The following is a 19,343-nucleotide window of genomic DNA, read 5'->3' as shown; positions in this document are numbered from 1 at the left end:
CTGAAGGCAAAATAAAGGCATTTTGGACAAAGTAAAGCTGACAGAATTCTCTGCTGGCCAACTGTACCATAAGCACTTGCCAGCATAGGTAAGTCTCTGGGTTCAATTCCCTATACTGCAAAAAATAATTTACTAATAAATAATTTCTCCAAAGGAAATTGTAATAACATCGAACAGAACTTAAAAATAAAATTACAGCTGCAATCTCTGATGACAATTTAGAAATAATGCAAAGAGCCCATGAGATGTCTACATCCTGCCATCCATAAAATGGGTTCCCTTGGCCTGTGTGAATAGAATTAATGCTGACTTCTTCAAGTACAAGGCGCTTCTCCCTGGAAGCCATGGAATTTAAAAGACCTACGTAACAAACATTTGAGCGCACCAACAACACACAAATGCACAGACATGGTATGGCACGTGGTAATTGGCCCTCCATGCTTCAAAGTCATGCCAACTGCTTTCAACCCCAGCCCCGCCACTCCCTGGCTATTTGGCTTGGGACCTGTTAACATGGCAAAGCGTCAGCTTCCTCACCCAAAAAATACCAAAGTGAAAACAGGGCCTCCTGCATAAAATCACCAGCCGTACCTGCAGCTCCAGCACAGCGCAGGGCACAGAGTGACTCTCCTCACTATGAGGAACTCAGGTGATTTCGCACGGTTCAGGAGGATGTGTAACAGGTAGGAGGTCCAGGACCTCCGGCAGCTGCTACTGCTGAACAACCTTCACTGGGACTCTAATCCTGGACTTCAGAAGTCCTACAGGAGTGCCAGGAAAGGAGAAAATAGATCAGAACAGAGGAGGTAAGTGAGGATTTCTGGAAGGATAAGGCATTCTCTCTTGCCCCCCCCCACCCCGCCACACGCACGCGCACACATTCTCTAATATTTTCTCCAATTTTCTTTACTTTCCTTTAGGTCTAAAAGTAAAACACTTTTTAAAAATAGGTACTACCTGTCAATTCACATAGTGATCAAGAGCTGTCACAAGCCAGAAAAGGTCTCTATAATTCCCTCTTCTTGTGCCAGTCCTTGTAAGGATATCTGTACTAGTGGGTGGCTGCCAAATCACTTGTGCAGCAAAATACCACAGTCACAACAGGAGTTGCACAAATAAAGGAATCAGCCTTTAATTATTACAATGGAACATCTTTTAAACAGACAACCATTAAAATATGCTTTCACAATAATTCCTTGATTTGGATGCTTTCAGTTTTGAATGAAAAATCATTTACTATTGGAAGCTCTGGATCCACCAGTATATATGTTCCACAAACCATACAGCAATAATAAACAGCTAACATCTCACAGGGCTGGTCTGAGGTCGAGGGACACCCAAGCAAGCCCTACTTTTTGAACTTGTGATTACATTAAGTTTATGCATGCTATCAAGGTTGGAATGACATATTTAAGATGATGGTACACTGGGACCTTGGTTCATGAGCTTAATTTGATCTACTGTTTTGGAAAAGGTGGTCACATTGCCTACCTGATGCAGTTTGCAAACAAAAACAGAATTTTGCCAAATCCTTCTGATTGCAAGCCACACTGCAAACAAAAGCAATTGTGAAGCAAATAATCACTACAGTCATAATGCACTTCAAGAAGAGCTTGAAATGGCACAATTTAGAAATGGAATAAAGCATACTTATATGACGTTAGGTGAAAACTCAGACCAGTTTAAAGCAGACCAGAACAGACCGGAAGTTCGTATTTGCAAATTATCATCGCAACAAAGAAAAGCAAAAATAACAACTACCAAAAACGGGTAAAAAAAAAAAAAAAGATTTGAACAGACACTTCAACAAGTAGGATTTATAGATTGCAAAACACATACATGAAAAGTCTTTCAGGGCCCTTAGCTGCTAGGAGAAGGTCAATGAAAGCCAAAGCTGTAATAAGAAACTGCTCACTATGAAAAGCTGAGGCAGGAGGACTACAAGTTCAAGTCCAGCATGGTTAACTTAGTGGATCAATGAGACCCTGCCTCAAAAATAAAACAAGAGGTTCAGTGTGAAGGCCCTGGGTTCAAGTCCCAGTACTGCAGAAAGAAGCCAAGGTACTGTCTTTTAAAAGCTTTCCTTCCCAGATTTCCAGCTTCTAGGAGCCATTGATGTGACGGTATGCAGAGGCAGACACTTTAGAGACAAGCACTCCAGGGTCCTCCCTCTGAGAATGGATTCGATGCCCTTCTGCAGGGGCTGATGGAGGCAGCGGGGCCCTTCTCCTCCTTCCATGCTCAGAGGCAGTGAAGAAGCTGCTAATGCCTTGATTTTAGATTTCTGAGCCTTCAGCATTGTCAGAAAATACCTTTCAGATCTTCATAAATCACTCAGTCTCCATGATTCTGTTATAACAGCAGAAAACAGACCACAACAAATACCATGACAACCCAGCAGAATGGCTACAATAAAAACACCAGCGATACCAAGGACGATGAGAATGCAATTGGTTTTATATATTTCTGGAATATAAAATGCTGCACAACCACTAGGGACAGTGTCACGGTTTCTTATGAAGTAAAACACGTATCACAAAACCCAGCCTTGAGAATCCTAAATACTTAATGAGAGGGCAGGGTTCGGTAATTTGCTCACTGCACTCCATAATGTCTCTGACGCAACTACTCACATGTGCACCACAGCACAAAGCATGAAGCGACAATACATGCACAACAGGCCACGCATGTATTCTAATAAAATTTCATTTACCAAGGCGGGAGCCCAAGCCACGGACGCGGTCTGCCAACCCCTGTAGCACAGAAAGGAAAACTTATTTGATAATAAAAGCTACACATGAACAATCGGAGCAGCCCTGTCACAGTCAGGATTCTGACACAACCAAATTCTTTCCAGTGAGAAAATCGACTGAGTGTGCCACTCATACAAAGGACTGTTCTTATGAAATAAAAACAAACTACAATTGATGCAACTAACTGGAAGGCTCTCAAAGGCACCATGCTCCATGCCAAAAAAAAAAAAAGATTCTTCTGCAAAGGTTCCATCAATGAACTCAGAGGATCATTTAATAAAGGGTCAGGCAAAGGCCAATTCACAAAAGGGTGATGTTTTCAACCTAATAAAAAGGTTCAACAACACTGAAGCGATACCTCGAATTACTTTACAGAGAAACGAACAGTACATTTTGGCAGTTGTAGATTTTAACGCTTTACAAGCAGTAGACAAGAAGCATGAATATATAAAATGTAATGCCATGAACTGGCTTGATCCGGCTGGCACTGATAGGCAGCCCACGGTGGTGACTGCCCCAGTGACTGAAACCATTCAAACGTTTCCCTTTCATGGTAATCTTGACTTTAGGGGAAAGCAGTCCTGCTCACCACCTGTGTAAAGACGCTCAGGGAGGAGGACTCAGAAAGGAAAAGCCTGATGGGGAAAGTGTGTCTGAAGCAAACAGGAGGATTTTGAGGGGCATTAATAACAGCATATCTTTTACTCTAACGATTTTTTAAATGTAAACAAGTACTTAGTTTGATTACAAATTGTATAAAATACTCAGTTTATTTTCAACAAAGTCCAAGGCAAATTTAGTGAGTTTAAGAAATGGAATAACTGAATAGCTATATGAAAAAACCGCCACATGTAAACAGATCAGTTTCAATCCATACTTACACCATATATTAAAATCAACCCAAAATACATTACAGATTTTATTAAATATAAAAGCTAAAGCTATAAAACTTATACATAAAAGCATAGGGGGAAGCCTCTGTGATTTGTGTTATGTAAATGTTATTAGACAATATTCTTGAAAGCATAATTCATAAAAGAAAAAAATTAACTGCTTCAAAATTAAGTTAAATTAAACTGCTTCAAAATTTTCTCTCTGCTCCCACAAACTGGAAAAAGGTATTCCAAAGTCATGACTGTCATGTATCTGTATCCAGAATATATAAAAATAAAATCTCTTCAAAACTCAAGTGCATGGTAGAGTGGTACACACCTATAATCCCAGCCCTCAGGAGGCTGAAACAGGAGTATCACCTAGAGTTCGACGCCAGCCTGGTCTACATAGTGAGTTCACGGCCAGCATACACTCACACTCAGATATTGTCTCAAAAGAAAAAAAAAAAAAAAAAAAGAAAGAAAAGGAAAGAAAATCCTCAATAAAAACAACCCAATAATATAAAAAAGCAAAAGGATTTCAACAAACTAAAGAAGATAAGCAGATGTAAGCAGCATCATTAGACATTAAAAGATGCAAATTTAAAGTACATTAAGATATGAAAACATACTCAGTAAAATGTCTAAAATTAAAATATCGGGCTGGGGATTTAGCTCAGTGGCATAAGTGCCTGCCTGGCAAGCACAAGGTCATGAGTTCAACCCCCAGTACCAAAAAAAAAAAAAAAATTCTTCTAAAATTAAATATCTTAGCATACCAAGTGTTAATGAGATGGGGAGGAAAGGGAAGTCATATACTGCTGACAGAAATATAAAATAATAGTAAAATCACTATGAGAAAATCTTCAGGGTTAAACATATATTTAACCTTTAATTCAACTATTCTACTTCTAAATACTATCCAAGAAAAACAAAACCTAGCCCCACGCAAAGACTTATAACCAAATGCTCACAATAACTTTTTATGTTCTTTTCTGAAACCAAAAGCAAGTCAAATGTCCATCCATAGTAAATGCCCAGATGAGTATATCCAACACTGGACTACTGCTAAATGGTAAGAAAGGAGTAAGTTACTACCATAAACACCACAGAAGGGTCTCAGAATAGTTACTTTGAATGAGAAAGAGCACATTTAGGGTGGGGAGCACATGATGCGTGGTTGCATTTTAAAATTATAGAAAATGTAAACTAATTCATATTGATGAAAAGCTAGTCAATGATAGTTTAGAAACTGAGTGGGGAAAGAAAAGTTACAATGTGCAAAAAAGTGGGGGCAGGTTGTAGGTTTGTTATTTTTAGTATGGTGACAGGTTCATCGGTAGGTACACATTGTAACATTTACCTAATTGTACATTTTTAAACTCACATTTTATTGTACATTAATTATGGTATCAATGAAGTTTTTTCATTTTTTTAAATACACATAAATGCAGAGCAATTTATGTAGTTGCTTTATTCACACCAGGCCACAATTGGAAATCACCTAGAGAACCATGGAAAGGTGAATGTGGTACATCCATCCAGGGGCTACACTCAGCAGTCAGAGTGAATGAAGTGCTGATGAGTGACTTACAATGATAAATCTCAAAAACCTGTATTACACTTATAAGGCTACCAGCAGGGACACATACTCTATAGTACCGTTTATATGAAATGCCAAGACAGGCACAGATAATTAATCCACAGTGACACAAAGCAGTCCACTGGCAACGGGGGACCTAAAGAAATGGCAGAGTTGGAGCATAAAAGGGGTCATCGGGGACTAAAGAACTGTGTGGTAAAAATATACCTTTAACACAGGTGAATTTTGTTGCATGTAAATTATACCTAAAAAGAATCACTTAATAAATTGATTGTATAGTCATAGGACAAAAGCCCCGGATTCTGCTGTAATGTACTATCCTAGTTTTCCTTAGCTACTGACTTGTATTTTCAGCATCTACTTCCGCACAGTAACAATAGTCATTTGATGAAATAAGAGAATACATGTGAAAGGAGATGAGCTGAAAACAATCAGAAAACGTTAACATCGGCAACATTCGAAAGTCAATCGACAGCAGAGTTTTTACATGTGACTTTCTCTTTCTGGCCCTATGGTAAGCTGTTTCTCTCCTGAACAATGCTGATAAAAACAAAAGTTAAAATATTATGATTTTGAGATATTCCTTAGAAGCAAACAAAAGGGAGTCCTCAAGCACAAAGGAGCATCACTAACATGATTAATGTTTTATAAGGAGTAGTTCTAAAATCTCCTCCATGGCTTAACTAGAACAGAATTTCTGCACCAGAAACATTACTAATTTAGTTCCCACATTCCAAAAGGATAAGGAAATTGTAAAGTTTTTAGTGCAAAAATGGCACATGTACACAAATACTTTTATCACAAAAATAAAGACTATTATGACTTCCTTTTTCAGGCATCCATATGACACTTCTGCAACCAAACTCCCACAAACCTGAAAGTCATTACTATTTGTGATGAAGCCTCTGGCAGGCTACCACGGGGAGCACTCCAATTCTGCAATTTCATCTGGAAATGGCCCTTTGAATACAGAGCCCCTCAAACCACAAGGACACATGGCAATAATATAAGCTTTGAGACTGCTGTTTTTAAGACAGCTTTGTTTCTTTTGGCTAACTTATCTTACTTCACGTTCAAATATTAGAGAAATGCATTTCAAATGTATGGAGTTTGTTTGAATTTAGAGCGCATTTTTCCTTTAAAATATAAATAAATAGAAGTTACAATATATAATAAGATACAGAATAGCCTTTGCCACTCTGTATGTGGCAACATTTCTTAAAATAGGATGAAACACATATTTGTAATGAAAATACTGGAGAAATACTCATGCAACAATACAAGCAAACCTTTCCGAATGATAAATGTCTTGATCTTTCCTGAATGTTAATGCCAGCTGTTCCTCAAAGTCCATCTTCCCCTTTTCACACAGTAGAGTAAATCCCTGCCTAGGAATGATTTGAATCCCAGGACAACGTTTATAAGTCAAATTCATTCGTAAGTTCAACAAAGTGAGTGTTATATACCTTTGACACAAAAACACAATGTAAAGCACAGAAAAACCACACACACACACACACACACACACACACACACACATCAAGTCCCCCGCCGTACTGGCCTACACTATGCTACCACACTGTGCGGTGAGTACACAGCAGCACAACGTCCAGCAGACCAGAAGCTCCTTCCGCCATGTGCTCCCGTGTGAGAATGTTCCTAATATGGGGTCTCTTGATATTCAAAATGTTCCCATTGTGCAGGGATCACCCACACATAACCCTTCTTTATGGATAGCAGCAAATACCTGAAAACCCAGACTCTCCGAGGTATCCGCTTGATAGCAACCATAGTTGTGCATAGTCTGTGCACTCCTCTCTTCCAAGTTTAGGAGGTCATTTCTGGCCATAACCAGATGTGTGTATCAACAAGGAAAGGACTATGAACTCCTTGGGGTTTTTTTGTTTGTTTGTTTTGTTTTTGGTACTGTAGATCGAACCCATAACCTCATGCTTGGTAGGCAGGCACTTATGCTGCTGAGCTAAATCCCCAGCCCAACAAATTCCTTTTCAGGTTGAAGGATATCCAAGCACAATTAGCCTTAACAAAGACTCTGCTATGTTTCAAACTGTCAGCAGATACTGTGCCACCAGGTGAATTTACAAGACATTGTCACTCTTGAAATCAGTTTACAGAAGCCCATCCTGTCTGACCAAGGAAACTTGTGATGTGGAATCCACAAGGCCAACTGCAAAACTGAAAAGTTTTACCTCTAAAAATATCTCTCAACCAAGCTAACCCATGAATAAACTTCTCCTTTGTCAAACTATTCTGAGTAGCCTTTTTCTCATAAACAAATAAGTAAACAAGGAGATGTATGTTCACTGCTTCAAGATATTTTCTTTTGAGATCCAACACACTTTGGCATTATTGGGAATCTTCTGCTATTTCCATCTTTTTTGAGAAAATCTGTTTAAAAGGTAGTAGTCTAAAGCCATGGCCCTGAAAAACCTGATTATTTTCAGGATGTGAGACAAAAAATCTTTCAGGGTTACTGTCATCTTTCATGTAGATATGCACCAAGCCAATTTTAAAACACACAATTTTAAAACACGTGAAGTTGTGAAGTCCTTTCTTCACAGAAGCTACAAAGCCAGGTGTCTTGCTAAGCCAAGCAATTCCTTCAGCTGCCTAACGTCATCGCTCCAAGCCCCGCCCCAGTGTCACCCTGTCTGAAACGCCAAACCTTTCAGCTCTGCAACAGGCACACCCCAACTTGGAACATGCATCAGTGCATACCAAACAGATGAAACCCTGAACCTGCACGAAAGGAGGCCAGTTGTCACACTAATGTTCGTGAATTGGAAATGGCATCATCCCAATCTGACAATCATCCCCTTCAAAATATTAGAAGAAACTATCAGCAGTTTCACAGCGTTTCATATAGTCTTCTTGCCTTGGCCCACAGGAGAGAACATGTGTGATAAATAACAAAATGTTGGCATTGAGTTCAAAACTTCTTACTGCACCTGTTATGGTTTAGATCTAAATGTTCCCCGAGAGCCTCATGTGTTCAGAGATGGGGCTTTTGGAAAGTGACTGAATCATGGGAGTATTATGCATGACTTGTGCTACGACAAGGAGCTGGCGGGGAGAGGCAGGTGTTACGATTTATATCTAAACATCTCTCTAAAGTCTCTGGCCATCAAAGCAGGACCTCTGGACGGTGACTGCATTAAACGGTTTAAAGCAGACTTGCTGTGAAGAGTCCAGCTGGATGGAAGAGGCGGTACTGTTGTGTGACCTGGAAGGGTTTGTCTCCCTCCCCAGCTCCTCTCTGGAGCTCTCTGTGCTTCTTGGATGTCATGTTATGAGCCATTTCTGCTCTGTCATGCCTATCTACCTGGGAGCCAGCCAACTATGGACTGAATCCTCCACAAACTGTGGGCCAAAATAAATTTCTACTCCTTTAACTTGTAAGTGGCAGGTGGTGTGCTTCACTGACAAGAAAACACCAAGGAGAGCAGGTCACTGAGGACAAGACCTGCTAGGGTTGCCAGGCATGGTGGCTGAGGCATGAGAATCACTGTGAGTTCAGGACCAGCATGCGCTACAAAGTGAACTCAAGGACAGCCTGAACTGCATAATGATAGCCTGTCTAAAATAAATAAGTAAATAAATAAATAAAAGAAAAAAAGACCTGAAGGGGGTACCTTCCTTCCCAGCTTTCCTCTTCTCTCTCTGCTTCCTGACCACCATGTGGGCAGTTCTCCTCCTCCCAGCCCCTTCCTACCACACCACTTGTGTGCTCAGCTGTCAATCATGGACTGAAACTGTGAGCCAAGACAAACCCCTCCTCCTGTAAGTTGTGAGTGTCAGCTCTTCTGTACCAGAAATGAGAAAGTAATAAATCCTCTTTTTTAGAGACAAAATGTTTTTAAATTGTCATTTTAAGGACCTCAGTATATTGAAACTTATATAAAGTAAAGCTGATTAGAAAAAGTATAAAACTTTGAAACACATAACTTCGAAACACATTACTTCGAAACACATTAATTCAAAAAAAACATTACTTTGAAATACATTAATTCAAAAAAATTACTAAACAAAGTCTGCACTAGCATCTGTATGATTATATATATATATATATATATATATATATATATGAAAACAATGATGCCTTGTGTTTCTGTGAATATTTCCCTAATTGATAAAAACTCCTTAATCATTCTAGGTTAAAGAGGTGGTTTAAAATTTCTTTTACAGTAAATTTAGTTCTAAAACAAATATGTAATAACTATACATTTAATATAGTAAAAATTTCTTCATTTACACTATACATCTCATAACTGATAAGCCAATGGTGACAAAGATGGGTAATTATAGGACCTTTAAAAACCATTCCCTTATTTTGAATCGATACAGGAAATGGATAGGATGAATCGCAGAAATTCTTGTCTGAAAAGTGCAAGATTTGGGAAGGTTGGGATGAAAGTTATTTTGTTTATTTTAGTGTGTCTAAGTATAATGATATAAATAATATATCCTTAATCCTGAATTATATGTTTCACTACACTTAACTATGATATTTTACAATTTCAAATGTATATTAATAAAGTGGAAAATAAGCCCTAAGTATTAAGTATTGTAAACATTGTCTTTCTTAAAATTCAGTATTTCCCCAACATTAATAAAACTTTCTCACAATAGTCTAAAACTTTTGATTCCACTTTTTCTAAATTACTCATTCATATGATTCTGACACTCAAAATTTTAAAACATTTTAAAAGTACATTTTCCAATAATTATTGTTCATACTTCATTAATCTGAAGCTCTTAATGACTTTAACCATGAAACCAAATAGCTTCCAAGCACTGATTTCTGAGGCATTTTGGGTATCAAGCGAAAAGTTCTTAAATATTAACACAGCTCCGTCAGAGGCAGGACATTTTACTGTGCATGAAGGTATGGGAAAAGGTACTTACTGAAACATCTTTCAGGTTTTTCTCACAGGAGAAACAACAGTCCCCTTCAGAAAAATCAAACTTGTATGCATCCCCAGTTCCAGCGCCAGACACCAGGGCTTTCCTCAGCTCGCCCACGTATTTTTCTTTCTCCATTGCCATGTCGTCTGCTTCTTGGCCAATCTCGGACTCAGAAACTATGGAAAGCATCAGTAAAAGTTTTAAAATGAAAAACTGTGAAACATGGTTTACTGATTTATCATATGTAAATAATTTATACAAAAGTAATATCAATCTACACATTACATATTTTTAAACTGAGTTATAGCTTTTAATGGCACGAGCAATTTTTGAGAAACACATTAGGCTCAAATCACATACGAAAATCCTTAGATTCCTGGAATTCTTCTTCAGTTCTCCGAATATATCTTTTTTTTTTTTTTTTTTTTTTTTTTTCTCGTCTTTTTCCTTTTTATCGGTACCGGGGATCGAACTCATGACTGCCTGCTTGCGAGGCAGGCGCTTATGCTACTGAGGTAAACCTCCAGACCCCTCAGAATATATCTTAAAAACTACCACTTTAGGTGACTTCTTTTAGGTACAGCCAGGGAAATTATTTCCTATAATGATGAGGAACTTCAGTACTCCATAGAACGTTTCTTTGTTCCCTGCAATACCCAGTGGTCGTCTATTGTTCTCGCATGGGCAGAGTCTCCTTAAGTGAAAGTGAAGTTCGCTTGCATCTCGTGTGCAGCAATAGGAACGGAGGCTGAAGGGAGGTGATGAGGAATCAGAAGGGCCTGAAACTTCCTGCCGTGCATGCCACACTCAGACCATACTACAGTTCTCTATCCTGCAGTCCTCTAGGTATCTCTGAAACTGATGCTTGGCCCTTGGATTGAGTTTTTTATTTCAATAACTGTACTTCCAATTCTAGCTGTTCTCCCTGACCTTCTTTCATAATGTCCTGTTCTTGCTCGACCTTCTGCTGTAGTTTGAGGTGTTTGTCCCCCAGGGATTTGTGTGCTGGGAGCTGGATCCTCAGTATGGCCATGGGAGAGACGGTGGGACCTGCATAGGGAGCACTTAGGACATCTAGATGCTGCCCCTAGAAGGAGCTACAGCAGTTCTCATGAGAACCAGGGTTAGGTCTTGCAAGAGCAAATTGTTGCAAGCCTGACCCCCAAATTGTTCTTTGGCTCCCAGTTTCAAGACAAGATGTTTCCTCTTACACAGGCCATCACAGTGTGACATCATCTGAGATCAGACCTAACCAGAGGCCAAACCAATGTGGTCACCCATTCCTGGACTTTCAGTCTTCAAAACTGTGACCTAGGTGAAACCCTTTTCTTCAAAATTAGCTTACGGTCCATACCCAACTACTCAGGAGACCGAAGCAAGAGGGTCACAAGTTTGAGTCCAGCCTAGGAAACCCAAACATGTCTTATCTCAAAGAAAAAATTAATGGGCTATAGCTCAGTGACAGAACACTTCCCTATCAATTATGAGTCTCTGGGTTCAGTCCTTAGGGTGGGAAGTGGTACTGCACCATGAGGCGATTCCTGACAGTAACACAAAACAGACCAAGCCTCCTTCTTTTAAGTATTTGAATGTTTTAATGTACTTAAGACTTTCTCAAGTCACGCTTGGTTTCTATAATATTAATTCTGGTCCTTTACTGTGTGCTCTGCTTTTCTTCCTGTGCTTTCTACAGTCTGAGCTTGGCTCTCCTCTAGCCAGCGTGGCAAGTACCCTGAGCAGAAGGGGGCTCAAATGAAATTTGATGTTTTCCCTTTCTGCAAGTGCTTCTAGGTCTCACCAATTCTAAACCTCTTTGGAAAACTAATTTTTTAACATGAGTTTTTACACTTGAGGCAGAGTTCAATTTTAAACCCCACATTGTACATAAAACATGCTTAGGGTTCTGACTTTGACTATTCTGGGAATTTATTCACGCATAATCCTTAAAGCCTGCATTCCCAGGCCAGGCAGCCGTGTTTTCGTAAGACGATTTTGTAAGCAGACTAACTCTTCCAGATTCCTTTCTTCACATTTAGAGGTAAGCTCATGTACCTAAGAGGCCTGCAATCTAGCATTCTACTACGCAGACACTGAGCCACATACCTAGAGCTGGGTATGTAGCCCCATGGTAAAGCATTTGCCTAGTTGTATGGGGGCCTTGGTTCAATCGCTACCACTGCAAAAGAAAATTAATTTGACACATATGTAATTCCGATATGCTAAGACTTGACAGTTAAACTTCAGTTCCTAGCACCTACACTGGCTTTCTATCAATGGCATGGAGGTTTTTCTTCTTTCTTACCCAAGCAGCAATGGGTCTGCTCCTTTGTATGCTTTTTAAATCTAACACTCCATTGGAACGTTTGTGTAGTTAGGAGGCTTCCTATCTCAGCTCAGGATATCACAAAGATGAGAGTGTGTTTTTACAGTTAAAGGTTTTGATAGACTACCACAATCTTGCCAATTTTACAGATATAATTTTTGTTGTACAAAGTAGAAAACAGGCTCAGAGGAGATCAAAGAATGATTTAGAGTCATGAAGGAGGTGAGTGGTGAAGCTGGGATCCCTGTGTCTTTCTTATAAGTCAGGCACACACAGGCATTGAATAAATTAACCGGGGATATAGCTCAGTGACAGAACTTCCATAACTCTAAAAACATGTCAGTTTTAAAATATTACAGAATACAAGAAAATCTTGATAACAGAACCTCTAAAAATAAAACATATCTTTTCATAACCTTCCTCTGTATATTATTAAATATCTGGAAACCCATGACAGGCAAGGTAAAAAGGGTATTTATCATGTGTCCATATATTTTATATAACCATTTCTTGTAAGTTCTGATAATCAAATTCTCACATTTCACAAAGACTCTGAATACAGGGAAGAATAAACATAACTTGTTCTCCTGTATGAATTTAGAACACATTCTAAACACACTCACATTTTTTCTCCCTCTGAAGTAGGTATTTAGGGTAATCATCATTAACAACTACACTGACTTTTCAAAAATCTTAGCAGCTCTTCTAAACTAAAAAAAATAAGAAGACAAACAGAAATATAAAATAAATATGTCATTTTTAGGGTAGCTTTAGTAGAACTTAAGAAAATGCAAAAGAAAAATAAGGAATATCTATAGATAAAACATCAAGTTAGCAGTTCATTACCATGAAAGGATATCATTCATAAAAGATTTAACAATATATTCATTCAACTTAGCTAGTGAAAAAAGACATTTAATGAGTATATTCTACATGTCAGGTATTATTCTAGGGACCATGAATACAACATTTAAGCATATAAACAAAAGTGCCACCCACACTGAGCTCATATTCAACTGCTGACATCTTAAGTGACATCTTAGATTTTGTCTCAGATAGGCTCTTATAACCTCCCACTAGGAATTTTGCTCTTACTGTGAAATACTTGATTTTTGAGGGGAAGATAATATGAAAGGAAATCATCTCTCTATTTGTATTTCCCTTTTAGAAACAATATTTAAAAGGCACCAGTTATGAAGACTCACTTGAACATTGTCTATAAAAGTGAATGTACACAACTGATGGCGTAGAGAACGCCAATACTGGCAAACCCACTTGGTCACAATCAAACGCTGTGCTAAGGACATCTGGAAAAACCACAGCTGTAAGCATTCATTGCTCTAAAACTTCGGCAACCAGGAATAAAAGCAATGGAAATACTAAAATTTATCAAAAATGCAGCTGAACCATATCATAACAAAGCATAAAAGCAAGCAAGCCAAAATTCAAGGAGCTGGTTCACAGACAGCAGGAAGTCAGGAAAGTTGCACGTCCACAGCCTCCGCAGGTGACTGAGAGGTGCTGAGGGGTCTCTCCTTCTGTGCCTATGCTCCGCTACCCAGGGTCGCACACGTCCTCAGCAGACACTTGGCCTGGTCACCCCACTTTTGTAGATATCACATCATAAACCCACTTCGTTACTTCACTTAGTAAAATTCTTTCCACTCAGCTGTGTCACCTTATTTCCATACAAGTCCCTAAAAGCTATGTTTAGGACAACTGAAGTGCATCTAATCACTTGATAATGAAATTACAACCAAAGCTGGATCACTCTTCATTCAATGCCGACAGCAGGTCTCACAAGTCTTGTAATGGTCATCAATCTTTATCCTACTTGGTGAGGATCCTGCAACACAACTCTCTTTAATAATGAAGTGAGGAGAGGCTGCATGATAATTAGCCGCCCAACACATTCATTAGATAAAGCACTGCTACTGGGAAAGACAGAAGGCAGAGCTTTTAGTGTGTGGGAGATGAAAAGAAACCCCACATCCTTTTAATTTCACTCAAATGAAAAGAGAAAAAATATTGTCCAAATTGAAGGTTGCGGTAATCAAAAAGTTGAACAAAATGAAAGAAAAAAAGAACAAAACAGGATGGGGTATAGGAAGGAAATCTATTTTCACATTTCAATTATCTAATTGTTTCAATGTTTTTAATTATGTTATGACCTATCTATGAAGTACGATACTGCATACATGCAATGCGCCTTAACTAAAAATAGAAGCAAAGATTTATTATTTGCTTACCTATTTTTGACCCCAAAATTTAGACAAAAAAATAGAAATGAGTAAAAAGAGCATAAAACATATGTGAAATTTGAACTTTATACTATATCTTTGAAAAAAAATGACTGTGTAGAGCAATATAAAATTCTCTGCTGAAGAGCTTATTCAGTACAGGAAGTTAAAATGTTAACAAATCACCAGAGAATACATAAGCTCAATATTACATTTTTGTCACACTAAATGCCATTAGCTAAAAAACAAATGGTAGAATATACTGAATTTATGCTCAACGTCAACTATAAATCTGAAACTGGAGTTTTCACTTGAAAATACGTGTTGAAGTGAACAGTTCATTTTCTTTTTATTTTCCTAACCAATATTCCATATTTAATATACCCTTTGATTCTTTCGATCAAAAAATAAAAACAAAAACACAGTGTCATAGTACTGTTTTGGTAGCGGCATTGGCCATAGGCACCCTCTTCTCCATAAACACAAACTATCCACTGGACCTGTTCCTTGGGATGCAGGCACTGGGCTGACAAGTATTCTCCTCCCTTACAGTGCAAAACCAGCCACAACTGGTTTCTGTAACACAGAGTCTGACAGCTTCGATAGATAATATGCTGAACACTACAAACAGCACCATGGGGACTTCTTTATTTTACAATGACATCAACACATCTTAGACTCTGTCGTAAAAACACAAATGAAAACAAGAAAAATCCACAAGTATGACTGTAATCCCAGCACTTGGGAGGCTGAAGCAGGAAAGTCATTTGCAAATTAGAGACCAGCTTGAGCTACAAAGTGAGCCTAAGGCCAGACTGAACTGCATAGCGAGACTCTATCTCAAAAAGACAGGAAAAAAAAAGTCCCTCAGTTCAGTTCGACTATCATATAACTGAATTTCTAACATTCAAGAAAGAAAAAAGAATTTCATAATCTATTTAAATTTTAAAGATGACATAATAATTATAGTAAGAAATTTGAGGAAACTATTTTAAAATTTAAAAATATAAATGTTATGTAAATTAACATAAAAATGTTTTATTTAAGGTATCATTCAGAATATAACTTTAAAAATACTATTGTATGGCTATAGAAATAGATTTTTAATATTTCAATAAAATTTTTTAGAAAAACTTTAAAATTTTATCTTATGAATAAAACATAATTCTGAATTTTCTGGTTTAATACTTGGTGTATTTCATATATGACTTGAGGATTACCAGCATATATTTTCTTTGTTTTTGAGACACAGTCTCTCTATGTATGTCAGGCTGGTATTGAACTCACTATGTAGCCCAGGCTGGCCTTGAACTTGTAGAAATCCTTCTGACTCAGCCACCCCAATAGAGGGATCACAGAGAATGGTCTGTTTTATCAACATTTTTAAAAGACTATTTAAAAAGACAAGAAAAACTAAAGCTTTATTTCATAAAACAATCAAAATACCATATATAATTTTGAATACCACATTACAAAGCTTTAGGCTGTTTTGGCTTGTTACAATTGCAGTACTTGCTCCTTGGAAAATAATTCAAACAATAAGTGGATGAAGTAAGACGAAAACCAACGTTACCACTCCACACCCACAACCCAGCACACAGGCTTGATCCTGCCAACCCACTTTCTCTGCCTCCGGCTACTTCCCTGGGGTCCTGAGAGGAGAGATCAGCGTGGAAGGTAGTAGTTGTATTTTCAATAAAGAGACCATTTTCAAGCTGTAACGAAATCCAAGTCCTCAGACTCATGTGGCAACCAGTATTAACTGGAACACATTCTTATTTTTCTATTAATAGCTACTGTGGAAATAGCAATAAATATTACAAATCCTTCTATACAAAAATTGCACATACAAAACTGGAAAAAAATTATAAATTTGTATGTAAAACTGGACAGACATAAAAGCAAAAGCAATACTAATCTTACGTCCATAGACTGAAGAAATGTTTTAATTTGAAGTATCGCTGAGGACTGAAGAATAGCACATTATTTAAAGTTTACTTTTAGAAATTTGGCTTTAACTGTTACCTGTTCCAATCCATGCCGACTGACCATCCGTAAGTGTAATAACAAAACCAGATTCTAGAGATTTCTCCCAAGACACTTGCAAAAAATGAGTTACATTGGGTTTGGAAACAAGACAGATTCTGCTTATCTTCCTCTCCATTGCTGGTTACCTGTAACAGAAAAATAAAATTCACATTTTTCATAAGAAACTGTACCACACGACAATGTCTTCTGGCTAGCCTCTCTCCTGGACAAATACCAAGGAAGTGAGTTAAGCCAAACACTGTATGATGCAGCCAACCACTGATCTCAGGTCACACTTGTTCACCACTGAATCACGGTTCTCACAGGTGAGAAAAGCAGGGCCCAGATGTGGCAAGCACCTAGCACAAGTAAGCAAAACTGATCATCTCAACAACAGGCAGGGCACATTTTATTATTCCTTTCCCAAGAGTCAACAGAAATGGTCACAAGGACTGGTGCAATGGACCCTAGAGTGAGCTCAGGACAGAACAGGACTGCAGTTAGTGAGGGTGCATTTGACAAAGCACCTTAGTCCCATCTGCAGAAAGGCTAGAAGACTGAGAATAAAAGCAAGAATAAAGCACAGGAAAAGACAATCTAAGAGTGCAAGAGCTGCCTCCTCTAAGAGAAAGGTGCCTAGGACAGAGATGGGGGACACAGAGTATCACCACACGAGACCATTACACTCTTTGGCCAGTCTGAGAACTGTTTTACTGAAGCAGTGTTATCTCCAGACAGAAATGCGCACAGATAAACAATACAAAAGATGAATTTTAGAAGTGAACAAAGCCACGAAAGAAGTGCTGAAGACAAGTACGATCTCAGAGCGCGTCCCCTCTCACCTTCTCTCCACCTCCATACTGCCCCCCAAAGTCACTAACACAACGCAGGTCACTCTCAAAGCTGTGTGCTATCCTATTACACAGACAAGTAAAACTGACGTACCCTTCCTCCTCACAAGAGGCCCGTGACTACACACACAGTGCTGCCCCCAAACAGTCACTGCTGCTGGGAATACAGGCAGGGTCTGTGGGATCAGAGAACACGCACGGGTTTACTCTGGGTCCTCTGTGGCCAAAAGCTTCTTTAAAAGCTGTACCGATTTACAGCTGGTACATGAGAATCCTAATTCCTCCATATTCCTGCAAATATTTTCCATCTTCCTCATTTCAGCTATTCTGATGGATATGTGGTGGGGTTGTATTGCGGTTTTAAATCACATTTCCTTGATAAGTCAAGGATGTTAAATCCTTTCATATATTAACTGAACAGCTGAATATCCAAGTTTGTGGTGTCTTAGCTCAATCCTACTAACATTTTTACTAAGTTGTCTTTTTCTCATCAATGTTCTTATCAGGCTGCATTCACTTCCCTTTTTAATTTGCTCCTTATTTTGGAAAGGAAATCTTTTATATATATGCATTGGGTGCTTTCCGACTCTCAGTTATCTTTTCACTCTCTTAATGGCAGCGTCAGATTTTTTAAAAAGTTAATTTTATGAAGTACAATTCAACAACTTTCTTACATTATGGTTCACACCACTTAAGAAATCAGAGGTCACTAAGATATTCCCCTGGGTTATCCAAAAGCTTTATGACTATGCCCCTCGCATTTAGCTCCCCAGTACACTGGAGCTGCGTGTGTATCACAGCAAGAGTCTTTACTGATTCTCCTTGGTCCCTCTGTCTAACCATGACTTTCAAACAATCGAAATTAGTTTTATAACAAGTCTTGAGAACTGGTATTATAAAACTAACATCTTTGTTCTTCTTCAATATCATTTTAGTTAATCTTAGACCTTTGTATTTCCATACAAATTGTGTGTGTGTGTGTGTGTGTGTGTGTGTGTGAGAGAGACAGACAGACAGACAGACAGACACACAGACACACAGACACACAGACTGGATTTCACTCTGTAATTGAAGCTGGTCTTAAATTCACTATATAACCCAGGCTAACCTCAAACTCACAGAGATCCTCCTGCCTTAGCCTCCCTAGTGCTGGGATTCCACGTGGGCACCACTATGCTTGGCTCCTTATGAATTTTGAAGTCATACTGTTAATTTCTGAAAAAGCAGCTATTTATGATTGAAAAGAACAATTTGTGAAGATCTGATGTCTTATAATATGGAGCCCTCAAATCAGTAAGGATGGCATATCTCCTGATTGTTTAGGTCTTCTTTCTCTTGACATTGTTTTCCTTTCAAGAACAGAGGATGCACATTTCTATGGCAACCTTTAATTTTAGGCATTTGAAAGTATATTTCTCATTGACTCAAATGCTATACCATTACTCTGATTTAAGATCTACTAAACAATCTATTCACATATAGATATGGCTACATCTGCATTTTATAAAAAATAAAGTTCTAAACAAGCAATCCCCTCATTTAAAACATAAAAACTTCTGCACATGGATAGACAATTGCTGTTTCAATTTTTTTTTTTTTTTTTTTAATCGTAGGGATCAAACCGAGGCCTTGTGCTTCCTAGGTAACTGCTCTCTGAGCTAAACACTCAGTCTGCATTTCTATTATTGAATCTCTGATCTTAATAGACAATTACAAATCTGGAAAAGAAAGGAAAAATTTTCTTTGT

The 19,343-nt window shown here is 38.3% G+C and overlaps 1 protein-coding gene across 7 annotated transcripts in view; it reads right to left on the bottom strand.

The window, feature by feature from the left end:
- Positions 1-19,343, bottom strand: part of Xrcc4 (X-ray repair cross complementing 4) — a 259,434-nt gene that overhangs the window by 219,218 nt on the left and 20,873 nt on the right. For all 7 annotated transcript variants that reach the window (XM_013143659.3, XM_013143660.3, XM_063245297.1 and 4 more), the window contains exons 2-3: positions 16,743-16,891; positions 10,155-10,330 (exon numbers count right to left, since the gene is read on the bottom strand). In XM_013143659.3, coding sequence (XP_012999113.1) covers positions 10,155-10,330; positions 16,743-16,881 — 315 coding nt within the window. In that variant the 5' untranslated portion in view covers positions 16,882-16,891. The remainder of the gene's footprint in view (positions 1-10,154; positions 10,331-16,742; positions 16,892-19,343) is intronic.

This window comes from Cavia porcellus, unplaced genomic scaffold (genome assembly GCF_034190915.1).
Source record: "Cavia porcellus strain 051 isolate PalLab524CR breed Dunkin Hartley unplaced genomic scaffold, mCavPor4.1 scaffold_2, whole genome shotgun sequence".
Classification (NCBI taxonomy): Eukaryota; Metazoa; Chordata; class Mammalia; order Rodentia; family Caviidae; genus Cavia; species Cavia porcellus.
Note: the sequence above shows the minus strand (reverse complement) of the source record. Positions and strands in the feature narration are given on the sequence as shown.